At 58.9% G+C, this 14229-nt stretch overlaps 2 protein-coding genes across 2 annotated transcripts; one reads left to right on the forward strand and one right to left on the reverse strand.

The window, feature by feature from the left end:
• Window positions 1–411: 411 nt before the first annotated feature.
• GNAT1 (G protein subunit alpha transducin 1) lies at window positions 412–3635 on the forward strand. The gene is made up of 8 exons (XM_027640135.1): window positions 412–622; window positions 1931–1973; window positions 2168–2309; window positions 2381–2538; window positions 2624–2752; window positions 2837–2966; window positions 3053–3206; window positions 3419–3635. Exons 1-8 carry the CDS (start codon window positions 517–519, stop codon window positions 3607–3609), a joined length of 1053 nt encoding a protein of 350 aa, XP_027495936.1. The 5' UTR covers window positions 412–516; the 3' UTR covers window positions 3610–3635.
• Window positions 3636–4850: 1215 nt separating this feature from the next.
• On the reverse strand, window positions 4851–11091 carry GNAI2 (G protein subunit alpha i2). The gene is made up of 8 exons (XM_027640134.1): window positions 11048–11091; window positions 10737–10878; window positions 10197–10357; window positions 7661–7789; window positions 6393–6522; window positions 6016–6169; window positions 5440–5646; window positions 4851–5296 (listed from the first exon to the last, which is right to left on the reverse strand). Exons 1-7 carry the CDS (start codon window positions 11050–11052, stop codon window positions 5456–5458), a joined length of 912 nt encoding a protein of 303 aa, XP_027495935.1. The 5' UTR covers window positions 11053–11091; the 3' UTR covers window positions 4851–5296; window positions 5440–5455.
• Window positions 11092–14229: the final 3138 nt, after the last annotated feature.

A 14229-nucleotide genomic window follows, 5' to 3' on the forward strand; every position in this document is an offset into this window, starting at 1 on the left:
CCAGAGCAGGGGGTATGACCAGGTGAGATGGGGACAATGGGGACATTTCCACACACTGACCAGACCCCAGCAGACATACACTCTCATTCCCCCAATTCCAAACTCCTGGGGTCCACAGCAGAACTGCATCTGGGTGGGGGTCCCACATCCCCCAGGGTGGCCAGATCACTGCCCCAGCCCCAGGGCAGGGGCAAAACAGGGGGCTGGTTGGTCTGGGCCCCCCCCACCCCCGGCAGAAGCGCTGACACCGGGAGCTACAGGATTGCTGAGCTCAGCCTGCTGCAGATTGAAGGGGGTTTATCGGGGGGGCCTGGCTTAAGCCCCGGGTGCTGAGCACAGCCCCCCTCAGGCGGCCCCCCGGACCTTGGCCCCGTCCTTGTCCCACATCGGGTGGGCAGCGGCGGCGGCGGCCACAGGGAGAGAGCACTGGAGGCGGCGGGGGGCTGGAGCTCGTTGCCCATCCTGGTGCTGACCTCCAAGGAGCGGGTGGTGAGCCGCAGGGCCGCAGGGCCGAGGATGGGAGCCGGGGCCAGTGCCGAGGAGAAGCATTCCCGGGAGCTGGAGAAGAAGCTCAAGGAAGACGCTGAGAAGGATGCCAGGACTGTCAAGCTTCTGCTGCTGGGTAAGGGGGATATGACACCCTGGGGGATATACCTATCCTTTGTGCATCCCACCCTAAGAGCCCATCCAATGTTCCTCCGGCACCTACCAACACCCCTCAACCCAACCAGCACATCCTACAGCCCCCCCAAACCCAACCAGTCCACCCAATGTTCTCCTGGCCCCCAGATGGATACCCTAAAACCAAGCAACCCACCCTCACAGCTCACTTAACATTCCCCTGACTTCCCCAGCACTCCTAAAAACAAGAAGCCCACTCCAACAGCACTCCCATTTCCAGGCAGCCCTAAACCCAACCTCCCCATCTCAACAGCCCACCCAATGTTTCCCTGATGCCTCCAGCATCCCTAAACCAGACCAGCACAGCCCAAGAGTGCCCCCAACAACCTCCCACTCCCAGACATACCTAAAACCAACCAACCCCTCCCCTATAACCCAACCAAAGTTTCCCTGACTGCCTGCTAAACCCAACCAGTCCAACAGTCCACACAACAGCCCCTGCTCCTAAGCACCCTAAACCCATCCAGCCTATCCTAACAGTCCCCTGACTTGCTTGGCACCCCTAAAAGCAAACGGCACACCCCAACAGCCTATCTCATGTTTCCCTCACACCCTCAGCACCCCTAGACCCAACCAGCCCTTGCCAACAACCTCCCGTTTCCCTCACCCTCAGCACCCCTAAACACAACCAGCCAACCCCAAAACCCCACACAGTGTTTTCCTCTCCCTGTCAACATCCCTAAACCCAACCCCTACATCCCCCCACTCCCAGGCCCCTCAGCCCCAACCAATCCATCCCAAGAGCCTTCAGCAGAAGCACCCAACAGCACTCCACCCCATCCACCCCCCCCTCCTCCTAAAGATCCCCATGCAGCCCCCTTGTACTGCAGATCCTTCCCAATCCCTCCTGGTGGTGCCTGAGGACTGGGATGCCTTGTATTTGGTGAGGCCATGGCTGCAATCATGGTCTGGCCCAGGACATGTCCCTCTGCCCTGCCAACAGACTTGGGGCATTGAGTGGTGGGTGGCGGGGTTGCCATGCCACCATGTCCCCAACTCCTCCCTTGGGACCCCAAGAGCATTCCCAGCTGAGCTGCTGCAGATCCCATTAGCCGCAGCAGCTCAGCCCAGTCTTAATGCCACTGGCACCAGGCTGTAATCCCTCTGCACACCCTGAGCCATGAACCTGGCACAGCCAACAGGGCCCCGAGCCGTGTCAGACTCCAGGGGTCCCAGTGGGACAGCATGAGGCACAGCTTGGGGCACCCATGGCATGGGCACTGCCATGACCTGTGTTCTGTCCCTTCAGGAGCAGGAGAGTCAGGAAAGAGCACCATTGTCAAGCAAATGAAGTAAGTGCCAAGGAGGGGTCACTCAGTCATGCCCCACAGTGCCATATGCCTGTCCCACAACACAGTCACGGGGTGCCCCTGTCCCACCATGGCTGGCTCTGCCCCATGCCACAACCATGGGGTGTGCCCACCCCTTAGTGTGTGGCTCAGCCCCATTGCACCCAGCTCAGCCCCATGCCTCCCTCTCTGGCCAGGATCATCCACCAGGATGGTTACTCGCTGGAGGAATGCCTGGAGTTCATTGCCATCATCTACAGCAACACACTCCAGTCCATGCTGGCCATCGTGAGGGCCATGACCACCCTCAGCATCCAGTACGGGGACACAGCTCGCCAGGTGAGGAGCATCCCATGCTGGCAGAGGGTCCCTGCAGCCCCTTGGCCCCACTGAACCCCTCTCCCTTGTAGGATGATGCCCGCAAGCTGCTGCACCTCTCAGACACCATCGAGGAGGGCACCATGCCCAAGGAGATGTCGGAAATCATCGGGCGGCTCTGGAAGGACTCGGGCATCCAAGCCTGCTTTGACCGTGCCTCCGAGTACCAGCTCAATGACTCTGCGGGCTAGTATGTGGGGTGAGGGGTGTGGCAGGGGGAGGGGTCAGGCAGGGGGTGCCAACCTGTGTCTCATGCCCACCACGTGCCCGGCCAGCTATCTGTCAGACCTGGAGCGCCTGGTGACCCCTGGCTACGTCCCCACAGAGCAGGATGTGCTGCGTTCCCGGGTCAAGACAACCGGCATTATCGAGACCCAGTTCTCCTTCAAAGACCTGAACTTCAGGTGGGGGCCAAGCTTCCAACGAAAGCTGGTGCCAGGGCTGGACATTGGGATGGGGGACACTGACTCTTCCTTGTCCTGTTCCAGGATGTTCGATGTGGGCGGACAGCGCTCAGAGCGGAAGAAGTGGATCCACTGCTTCGAGGGGGTGACCTGCATCATCTTCATTGCAGCCCTCAGCGCCTACGACATGGTCCTGGTGGAGGATGACGAAGTGGTGAGGAAGGCTTACCACATCACACCCCCTCTCCTGTGTCCTCATCATGACATGAGGGGTCACCATGTAGCTGTGTCCCTCCACAGAACCGCATGCACGAGAGCCTGCACCTCTTCAACAGCATCTGCAACCACCGCTACTTTGCCACCACCTCCATCGTCCTCTTCCTCAACAAGAAGGATGTCTTCCTGGAGAAGATCAAGAAGGCCCATCTCAGCATCTGCTTCCCCGACTACGACGGTGAGTGTAGCAGCAGCTGGTGGTGGTGTGGTGCTGGTGGAGGGTTGGGTGCCACCACCCCGCCGCAGTCCCCCACCAGGTGTCCTCAGTACCCCACGTAAGTGATGCTGCACGAGCCGTGCCCACCCGAGGGAGTGTTGGATGACGCTGGGCCAGCACCCTTAGGGGGACACCAGCCCAGGAGGGGACCCCACTCACTGCCATGCCACCAGGTCCCAACACGTATGACGATGCGGGCAACTACATCAAGGTGCAGTTCTTGGAGCTGAACATGCGGCGGGATGTGAAGGAGATCTACTCCCACATGACCTGCGCCACCGATACTGAGAACGTCAAGTTCGTCTTCGACGCCGTCACCGACATCATCATCAAGGAGAACCTCAAGGATTGCGGGCTCTTCTGAGCCCCAGACCAGTGCCCCGTCCCCAGTCCAGTCTCCCCCTCCTCTGAGACCCAGCACTGTTGCCACCCCCACCCCACCTCCACAATCATATCTATTTGCCTCAGGATGTGACCCCAGAGACACTCTTGGGCTGGGGCCACAAACTCCCACTCACTCCCCTTCCCACCAGTCCCCCCTGGAATCCCTGGTACCCCTTTGGAGCTGAGGGGTGCTAGGGGTTCCCTTGAGTGCTGGGGTGTCCTAGATATCCTTTGGAGCTGGGGGGTGCTGGGGGGTCCCTTGGGTGCTTCTGGGTGTCCATGAGTGCACCATGGAGCTGGGGGATGCTGAAAGTCTCCAGGAACCCCTCGGAGCTGGGAGTCCCTTGGATGTGGAGTGCCCATGGGTGCTCCCTGGATCTGGGGGTCCTTGCAGGCTGCTGGGTGCAAAGGGTGCTACATCTCCCTCTGGGCTACAGGTCACTGGGTTCTCCAGGGCACTGGGCATCCCCAAGGACTGTGTGCTACCAGGGCCTCCTGGTTGCCACCATCCCCTAGCTGCAGAGCCAGGGGGTGGTCACGTGTCCATCCCCACCCTGCAGCCCACTCAGGGTGAGGCTCAGCCCCAAAGCAGCATCCCAGCTCCATCCCCACGGGCCCCACCCCTGCTCCCACCTCCCATATACCCAGGGGCTTCTGCTGATCCTGGTGGGATACCAGCCCACCTCGTGTCCCTCTCCCACCCCAGGGCCCCCCCCACCCCAACCACAGAGATGAAGCCCCCCCTGCCCACCCTCATGTCACAAAGGCAGTTTCAGGACATGTCTTTTTCTTTTTTTTTTTTTTTCCTTTCTACATTTTATTATTTCAAATCGTGTGAACAATTCGGAAAAACATCCTGTGGGAAAAGCGAGGCCGCAGGCACCGGCTGAAGGGTCCCCCTTGGGCTGGGGGGGACAGCGGGGGCCGCGCTGTACAGCGGGCTCTCCTCGCCCAACGCAACGGCTAGACCTAAAAACTAGGCTTAGAAAGGGGGGGGGGATAGAGGCAGCGGGCAGCACCCCCTGCCCGCCCTCCTGCCCGGGCTGCCCGTTGGGATGGGGGCAGTGAGGCGGGGTGGGGTGCAGACCCTCCCCCCCAAGGCACACGGTTGGGGGGTGGGCTGGCCACGGAGGACGCTGCCACCACGTAGCACTTGATGCTTTTAAATAGTTTGGTAAAAAGGTTTCTTTAAAAAGCAACCTGGCCCCAACCGGTGTGGTGTGGGTTTTTTTGCATGGTTTTGGGTTTGGGTTGTTTTTTCTTTTCCTTTTTTTTTTTTCTTCTTTCTTTTCTGGTTTACTAAAAGGAATGTCATCGGTCGTGTTTGTGGCCAGGTGGGCATCCCCGAGGGGACCCTGTGCCCCCCATGCCAGCAACACTTGCAATGTAAACAGTGAGAAGAGCACCAGGGCTCGGAGTGAATGAAGTGGGGGCTGGAGCGGTTCAGGGGTTACAAACCAAGATTAAAACCTTGTCTTCCCTGGGAAGGGCGACGCCGGCGAGGAGGAGGAGGAGGACAATGGTGGGGGGCAAGCGCGGGTGGCAGGAGGGACATGAGCCTTGCCACCGTGCTGGCACCCAAAAAGTCTCTTAATGGGGTGGGGACGGAGGGATGAATCCAAAGAGAAGCAGGAGTGGGGGGTGGCGTGGTCCTTCCTTTGGGGGTCCTAGGAGAGAGTAGAAGTGAGCAGGGAAGGGTCTGGGGACAGGGGGCAGCCTGCGGGTGGCAGGCAGTGCCCAGCCCATCCCCAAAGGATGCTTTGTGACCACCCCATTTTGGGGGGGGGCCACCACTGGGATCATCACCCACCTGGGCAGCGCCACACTCAGAAGAGCCCACAGTCCTTCAGGTTGTTTTTGATGATGACGTCGGTGACGGCGTCAAAGACGAACTGCACGTTCTTGGTGTCGGTGGCGCAGGTGAAGTGGGTGTAGATCTCCTTGGTGTCCTTCCGCTTGTTCAGGTCCTCAAACTTGCTCTGGATGTAGCTGGCTGCCTCGTCATACTTGTTGGCCCCTGGGCAGGAGGAGACAATGGGCTGCCCCACAGTCGCCCACGGCCACCGGCACCCAACTGCCACTGGCACCAAAGAGTTTTGGGCCTGCCTTGGCTCCCTGTGCTGCCACAGCCACTGCCCCAATGCCAAACTGATGCTCCAAAGGCAGAGGGAGCCTCAGCTAATGCCCTAGGGCTGCTGCCCCTCGTGTTGTGTCCTCCCACATCTTCCCCCATCCCCTGGGACACTCCAAACACCACTACACCCCACTTGCTGCCCCAACACACTGCTCCTCAACAGGAGAGCCATCTCCATCCCCAACACCTCCTACTACTCGGCCCAATACCCCTGCGAGGAGAACAGGGGGGTACTGCAGGTCCCAGTGGTACCTGTGTACTCGGGGAAGCAGATGGTGAGGGAGCTGTGCACGATCTTCTCCTCAAAGAGGTCCTTCTTGTTGAGGAAAAGGATGATGGACGTGTCTGTGAACCACTTGTTATTGCAGATGCTGTCAAACAGCTTCATGCTCTCGTGCATCCGGTTCTGGCAGGGGAGATGGCAGTGTGAGCTGGACAGGGAACCCCAAGCAGCACCTACCCCACTGCTTCCCACCCTGCCACCTCCCATGTTCCTGCCTGCCCAGGCAGGGGATGCCAATGGGCCTGCAAGGCTTGGACCACACTGGCAGCCCGCAGAGGAGGGGGTGTTCCCCCAGTCCCCCAAGGAGGGAATGGCTCACAGAGCTGATTCCATCTCTGTGACTCACCATCTCCTCATCTTCAGCCAGGACCAGGTCATAGGCACTCAGGGCCACGCAGAAAATGATAGCAGTCACCCCCTCGAAGCAGTGGATCCACTTCTTCCGCTCCGAGCGCTGGCCACCCACGTCAAACATCCTGCAGCAGAGAGGTGATGCGGGGATGGGCAGCAGCTCCTGGCCCCACAGCCCTTGCCCCATGCCCTGACTCAATGTCCCCAGCTGCCCAGAGCAGGAGCAGTACAGGCATGGGCACAGCACAGTGCCTCTGCCCAAGGGTTTTGCCAGTGCTGAAGATCCGCCCTGGCACCTGCTGCCTATCTCAGGGACAGGGCAGTGTCCAGGCTCTTTTCCCAACTGGAGCGGATTCCTGATGTGAGCCAGGGCAGGATCAGGCCACCTTTCCCAGAAGGTGTCAGTGTGATGCTTCCCAGGGACCTGTTCTAGAGTGGGCACTGCTGAGCTTTGCCAGAGACCTTGGACCAAGGGAAGCCAAGTGGCTGCAGGCTCAGCAGGCCTGCAGGAGCACAAGGATGATCCCAGTGCACTGTGTGCCTCATCTGCCACTGGCAGCAGAGGATGCCCTGCCTCCACAGGGAAAAGCACAGCAGCAGCACCATGGCCACATTCACTCGAGTTGGCAGGAAGGCTTTCCCACCGGGACTCACTGCATCCCGCCCCCCCCAAGACCCCCACCGCTGCCACCTCCAAAGCACTGCCCTAGTGATGTGTGACCAAGCATCTCCATCCCACCAGGGTGGCACAGGGGTCCCTGAGAGCCTCTTGCATTCAGAGAGGACCCCAGCAGATCCTTCTGACATCAGCTCTGTTGCCATGGGACTAAATCCCCTGGGATGTGCACAGTGCCAGCTTTTTGCCTCAGAAACTGGAGCCCTGACTATTTCCCGTGGGTTTCAGTGGAAAGCAACCGCGGGGTGCCAACAGGCAGCAGTGCCAGTGCCTGACCCCAAAACCCCAGCTCCTCCCCGGTGCCCTTCCCACAACGGAAGCAGCGTCATCGCACCCGGAGGATGGATGCCTTCCCCCTTCCCCTCCGTGCCAGAGCCTGGATCCGCCCCTGGGCTGAGCCCTGCGACGCGTTTTTGAGGCTGTTCCAGCTCTTTCAGCGGTTTCCGCTCTCTCTGAGGCAGCAGTTCCCACCATGAGCAAACCCGGGGCAGGGTGTATGCAGCGTGCAACCAGGATCCATCCCGGCATGGGGAGGAAGGGGGGTTTTTTTGCCATGGGAAAGGCAAAAGGGAAAGGGTCGAACATACTTGAAGTGCAGGTCCTTGAAGGTGAAGTGGGTCTCTACGATGCCAGTGGTCTTCACCCTGGTGCGCAGCACATCCTGCTGGGTGGGGATGTAGTCGGCACGGGCTATCCTCTCCAGGTCATTCAGGTAGCTGGGGAGTAAGAGGAAAGGTGCTGTGGGAGCTGGACCGTGGGGCACAACCCACCAAATCCCACACCGTCCCAGACATCCCCTGGCCATCTCCCAGCATCGTCCATTCAGGGTGGGCAGTGCCAAGCTGGGCAGCACAGTGGGGGCCCCATCTGCACCCCAGGATCACCCCGTGTCCCTGCCAGACACAGGCAGAGCAGGACACCAGGGGTGGCACAGGACACACAGGACCGAGGGATTGGGGGGCAGTGTGCTGGTGCTGGGAGCCAGGCAGAGGATGCAGCCAGAGCAGAGGGGTTCACCCTCTTCCCCTGGCCGTTTGCACAAGGGGGAAATGGCAAGGGGAAAATATTCAGCGCTATGGCAACCAGCCGCAGCACCGGCGGAAACAATCGATGGCGCCGTGCCATTTATAGTCAAAAACACAAAGGGACGGCGTCCTGGGAGGAAGCGGGAGGCGGGCGGCCGGAGAGACAGGGAGCAGCACAGCAGGAGACCGTGGCCATCCCCAGCCATCGCCTGCCCTGCTGCCCACACAGGCTCCCAGCAGCAGCGGTGGCCGGGTCCCCAAGGCGCAGCGCCCACTGTGACCGTGACAACCAAGAACTGCCTGGGGGGATCAAGGCGGGTTTTGATTTTTCCAGCTCACATTGCTTTAATTGGGTTACTGCAAACGGGCTCCTTTAAGCAAATTAGGCTTGTCTTAATTAAGGTATTTGCAGAGTCATAATCTGGTGAAAGCCAGATTACAGCCCGCAAGGCCATAGGGATCCTTGGCTCTGGCAGCAGCACAGCCGCTCGCCAGCTCCTGGGAAACCCTGCAGCGTGCCGGGGCAAGGCCGGGCTGGAGGTGCACCAGGACCCTGCCGTGGGTGTGAGGGCGGGGGGCCGGCACGTCGCGGCTGTGGAGCAGCTCAAAAACAGCCGGAAACACAGACAGCCTCCGGCTGACAAAAAAACAGGAAACACCGCGGCAGGGCCCTGCGCTGCGCCAGCGGCTCTCGGACCTTGCACCAAGCCCCAGGGTGCTGGTGAGCACCACCCCGGCACCCCAAGCTCCTGGAATCCTAAGGCACTGTGGAGGAGGAGGCTGCAGCTTCTGCAGAGGGCTGGGGCACAGGTGGGCTGCGTGCCAGGCACGGCACGGGGCTCCTTATCCCCGGGGCTGCCCTCTGCCAGCAGCACAGTGAGCACAACATCATTCCCATGGGATGGGCAGGGCATCAACCACCGCACTAGTATCTCTACAGGGCTGGAAATGGGCTGGAGCAACAGCTTGAGGGCACTCCTAATTAATGGTTGTCCAGCCCCCGCCATGCTCCATAACAGCTCTAACAGCAGTACACAATTCGTAGACACTGTGCAAGTACAGTTGCTCCAACTCTGTGTGTGAGCTGCCAGGTACCTGCCGGGTGTCCCCTGTCCCCAGACCTGCACTCACTGCTGGGAAAATGCCTCAGTGATGGGGCTGAGCAGACAGGAGCCAGGGAGGGCGGGTGTGTGCCTGTCAGGAGGAAGTGAAACCCATGGGTGTTGGGGGAAAGTGCCGCCAGGAGCTTCTCCAGGGTTGGCACTTGCCAGGAGCTTTCCTGCAACCTCTTCCCCACAATGACCTCAGTACAGAAGGGGGACCCAGCAGTGCCACGCAGGAGGGGACAGCTGGGGGTTGGACAGCCCTGGACTGGCAGTGAGTCCCAAGCGTGCTGGTGGAGCCAGGCTTGGCGGGGTGTTCCTGGCACACCATGAGCTCCCCTGCCACACTTTACCACGAGGGCACTGTGCAAGCTAAACGCAGATTCATCTGTGTTGCCCTCTCCAGCAACGGTACATTAGGCAGATTAACTTATTTATTAATCTCTTCAAGGATAAACCCAACCAGATGCATCAATTTATCTACCTAAACACTGGTTTGCTGGGTAATGTGCCAGTTTAAAGCTGAGTCTTTCCATATAAAATCAGTTAAAAAGAAAAGCCTCTTGAACGTTCTACTCATCCTCTTCAGATCTAAGTGTCCCAGTGCTTTCCTTGGGGTTTTTTCTTGCCTTCATGGCCCATGAAGGGCGAGGAGGGTGGGCAGGATCCCAGCTGTGTTCATATGGGGGAGTCACTGAGAAGCATCCCCCAGGGAAGGGCAGTGGGCACCGAGCACTGGAAGGAGGGAGATGCCCCGGTGCCCCCCCTCAGGGGACACAGCACCCCACTAGAGGAGGAAACAGCTTTCGAAACATCCGCCTTCCCAGTTCTGCTCCGGCTCAGCCCCAGCATCACGTGGGAAGTGCCAGCACCAGCCCCAAGCCTGGCAATGGAGAACAGAGGCCTCCAGAGGGATTTTCTGCTGCTCGATAAAAGCGCCGCGGTTCACAGGGCCCAGATCAGCCAAGCTGGGGCAGAGGAGCAGGAGTACTCACTAGGCAGCAGAGTCGTTCAGCTGGTACTCTCGGGAGCGGTTGAAACAGGCCTGAACCCCGTTGTCAGCCCACAGCCTCCGGATGACATTGGCCAGGTCCTCCGGCATGATGCCCTGCTCCTCAGCGGTGCAGGAGAGCGCAAACAGCTGCCGAGCATCATCCTGCAGGGAAAAAACAGAGCTTGAGCACTGGCACCGGCTTAGCAAAGTTCACTCTGCTCCAGAGGACCTGACTGGAGCCCAACAGATCCCACACGGACAGCACGGTGGAAGCTCCAGTGGTGGATGGAGATGAGACCCAAGGGAAGCAGCAGGACCCCCACCCCTGCACCCATCAGGAGCTGTGCCAGTGCAGCCACCCATGGATTATGCTTTGGGTCCTCCCATCCTCAGTGCCAGAGACAGGAGGAAACAGTCATCCAGGGAACAGCAGGGCTTGGGCAGGGCCACTATTAATCCTGGTCCAGCTTTGGGCACATCTGCTTTAGGCCCCAAGAATCCCCATCCCTGCCAGGCGTGGTGAGAGCAGGAGGGCACCCACCGCTCTGGAGGAGTCTCCAAAGTCAATCTGCAGGTTCCCCATGGCCTTGATGATGGCCATGATGGACTGGATGGTGTTGCTGTAGACCACAGCTTTGTACTGCCGGCACTCCTCCTCTGAGTAGCCATCCTCGTGGATGATCCTGGGGCAGGGGAGAGACACAGACAAGGTCAGCCCTTTGGGGGGCACCCCAGGGTGCTGCTCCCCACCCATGCTCTGTGGCAACACTGATGGGGAGCCTTCCCCAATCGAGGGGAAAGGTATAAGGTCTGAGTGGTGTTGGCCACAGCGACAGCGCAGGGACCACTCACTTCATCTGTTTGACAATGGTGCTCTTCCCAGACTCGCCGGCACCTGCGGAGAAATGAGAAGGGAAGATGAGGTCCTGCTCAAAGCCAGGGACCCCCACCCGACTGGGACACCCCTCCAGCCCAGGGAGGGAACACGGCAGGTGCTTCAGCCATCGGAGAAGAGCTCCCAGCATTTGTGAGAGCAGATGTTTGGATGGGCACTGGGAATATCAGGACCAAGAAAGAGGGAGGAAGAGGGGAGCCTGTGGGGGACCTTGCAATAGTTCCTGACGGGAGAAATGACACCTGTTCTGGGCCAGGAAAATGGCATCAACACACTAACATTTCCCCGTGATCCCAGCACACCACGGTCAACTGGATACCCCAGCTTTGGGGAATGCTCACTGCGTGCCCACAGTTGGAGCTGGCAGAAGCCAGGATGCAGGGATGCTCATGTCACCAGGTATGGGTAGGGAACTCGGGAAGAAGCTGCCACCTCCCCCAGCCAGCTTGAGTGATCCCAGTGGGACCAGTCGCCCCCGGGTTGGTTCTTAAATAGCACACACTTCCCAACCTGCCGGGTCCTGTGTCCCAGCTCACTGCAAAGGCAGCTGTCAGCAGGGAAAGCCGATGGCTTTTGGGGTCATTTTGTTTTTCAGCATCCAAATGCAGGGTTCCAGAAGTTCAGAGGGACAGCCAGGGTGTCCAAGGTTCCCCCTCCTCCACCCTGTCCCCCTTAGGGATGTCATCCCTACGCAGGCAACGTGCAGCCTGGCCCAGCCCTCCCTCCCCAGGCTGCAAGCAGGGAAGGAGTAAAGTCACCCCGGCTGCAAGAAAGGGGAAGCTGAAAGGGGAAGCTGAAAGGGGCGGTGCATGTCCCCTGTCCCCACGAGATGGATGAGTGCCTGGCTTGTCTCGCTCCGAGACCCTCACCAGCCTCTTTGGCTGGGGACCAGCATGGTCCTTGCCTCTGGGTGCAGGTCCCAGGGGATCTCCCCAAGCCAAGTCCATTCCTATGTCCTCTTCCTGTCCATTTTCAGTCCATTCCTGTCTCCCCAACACTGCTCTCGGCCACAGAGCTGCCCTTATGGGGGGCCCCAAGGGCTGCACCAGCACAGCTGCAGAGGGGGCAGAGAGATCACAAGGAGGTTAAAAAAAAAATTAGGAAAAAAAAAGGAGATTATGCTAAAATTAACTGGCAATAACAGGGCCCGTCATGCCAGCTGGGACATGGCGCAGGGAGTAAACTCCTTCTGCACATGTCCCCAGTCTGAATGCCACCCATGTGATGGCCATGTGCCCCCAGGGACACCACGGCAGCACTGCTCAGGGTACGGAGCACCCTGATGCTGGGGCCACACTGAGGCTATGCAGATCCTGTATTCATTGCCATGAGCACCCTGCTCCATGGTTCCCGTGCCATATGTGCAGAGGGAGAGGCTCTGCTCAGCTCAGAGGTCACCATTCGGCACTGCAGGGGCTCTCCGGCACTGCCGACCGATCCTCCTCTGGCGCCCTCAGGATGCTGACGCGGCACCCAGCACAGTCCAGCCAGCGCTCGTGGTCAGTGCTGGTAACTCCTGCCAGGAGCTGGGAGTAGGGGGGAAGGACTCAGCATATCCCTTCATTTTTTCCATTAAATACCTCTGGTTTCTGACAACACCACCGTGTACTGCTGGGTCAGGCAGCTAGAGCCAGCTGCACTCACCCTGCCCTTCCCTGACGGGTGCCTGGACAGGGAAACTGAGGCACGTGGCAAGCAAGAACCCTGCTTATCAGCATCCCTGGGGTGAGGTGCCAGACAGCCAGACAGCTGTTTCCCATTCTTCTGCTCTGCCCTATCCTGACATTTGCTCCCTGCCAGGAGGGAACAATTCCCCTGGGACCTCCTGCCTGCAGGAGTGACAGTCACAGGGTGACCATCACCAAGGCTGACCATTTCCTCGCAAACTTCCCCAGCGTCTCCCGGCTTCTTTCCTGCTCCATGAGGAAGGTGGCCATGCTGTTTCCCCCTGCACCTCTGCCTGCCACCAGGAGCTCACCTAGCACAAGAGCCTGTGCACTTGCATTGAGCAGGAATTTGGGTCTTAATTAATACCCTCCCTCCCGTGTGGGGAACCTTGCACAGCCCCCCCTCGGTGAGGGCAGCAGAGGGGAAGGGTTTCCAATCCCCGGAAAATCCCAGCTGCCGCCCATTCAGCCCCAAAACAATTCCTGGGCCAGAAGCCAACAGCCGGCTTCCACCCTCAAGCCCAGCCCAGGCAGGACGAGGCACTGTCAAAGGGGCTTTGCCTCCTCCAGACCCCCCAGGCAGCATCAGGGAGGACAGAGAGACCCCCCCTCCCGACCACCATGGCCTGACCTCACAGCTCTGCTCCCTCCAGCCCTCCTCTCTGCCAGGAGCAGGCAGTTCCCAGGGCAGAGCCTGGCAAAACAGGAGGAGAGCTCTCTCTAGAGCTCATTTCCTCCTTTTTTTGTTAAAAATAATCTTCAAAACTTAAAATAAGCAAGCAGCTGCCCAGCTCCAGAACACCCTGCTGATCGACTGGCAAAAAGTTTATTGAGCCAACATATATATTTTGCAGCCCACGATTTACGACGCTTTCTGGGCAGTAGATATTTAATGCAATATACGCACATAGTTCTGGGCAACACATATGTAATCCCTATATTTTAGGAGCTGGCCACAGGTTTCAGGATCCACCTCATCCCGCATCACCAAGAGTGGATTTTCCATTTTTCCACACGGCACCATCACGTTCTATGCCTTCAAATATCCAGGCATGGATGGAAGCGATGCACAGCTGGAAAATTTGCCTTATTACGGGGGAAAAACTGGAATTCAATCCACCAGTGGGTCCGGAGCCATCTCCATCCCCAGCAGCTGAAGCCCCATCCCCAGATGCTGTCCCGGCAAGTTTTCCCAGCCTGGCAAACAGCAGCTATTATTTGAGCATGGATTTACTGATAGGTTTTAGTTCTGGACAAACACACCAATCTCTTTCCCTGCAGGACAGACAGATGGCTGAACAGAGGGATGGCTGCAGAGCCCACCCCCCTCAGCACCTGTAGGGTCTCCATCATCAGATGGGACTGTCAAAGGGGTGTCTTAAAAGCAGAGTTACCCTAAAGACTCAAAAACTAACAATAAAAAGAGATTCCCCTCAGCATTTTCCTTCCTACCCAAAATAGATGGAAAATTG

Source organism: Corapipo altera, unplaced genomic scaffold, assembly GCF_003945725.1.
Source record: "Corapipo altera isolate COAL_440 unplaced genomic scaffold, ASM394572v1 55, whole genome shotgun sequence".
Taxonomy (NCBI): Eukaryota; Metazoa; Chordata; class Aves; order Passeriformes; family Pipridae; genus Corapipo; species Corapipo altera.

What these genes read in the sequence shown, in the direction of transcription:
- GNAT1 (XM_027640135.1), top strand. Translation starts at nt 517, where the DNA reads ATGGGAGCCGGGGCCAGTGCCGAGGAGAAGCATTCCCGGGAGCTGGAG. An exon ending in TTCAAAGACCTGAACTTCAG is followed by an intron (nt 2,753 to 2,836) that starts GTGGGGGCCAAG and finishes GTCCTGTTCCAG; the next exon opens with GATGTTCGATGTGGGCGGAC. An exon ending in CTGCTTCCCCGACTACGACG is followed by an intron (nt 3,207 to 3,418) that starts GTGAGTGTAGCA and finishes CCATGCCACCAG; the next exon opens with GTCCCAACACGTATGACGAT.
- GNAI2 (XM_027640134.1), bottom strand. An exon ending in TTCAAGGACCTGCACTTCAA is followed by an intron (nt 6,523 to 7,660) that starts GTATGTTCGACC and finishes TCTCTGCTGCAG; the next exon opens with GATGTTTGACGTGGGTGGCC. An exon ending in TGGCTGAAGATGAGGAGATG is followed by an intron (nt 6,170 to 6,392) that starts GTGAGTCACAGA and finishes CTCCCCTGCCAG; the next exon opens with AACCGGATGCACGAGAGCAT.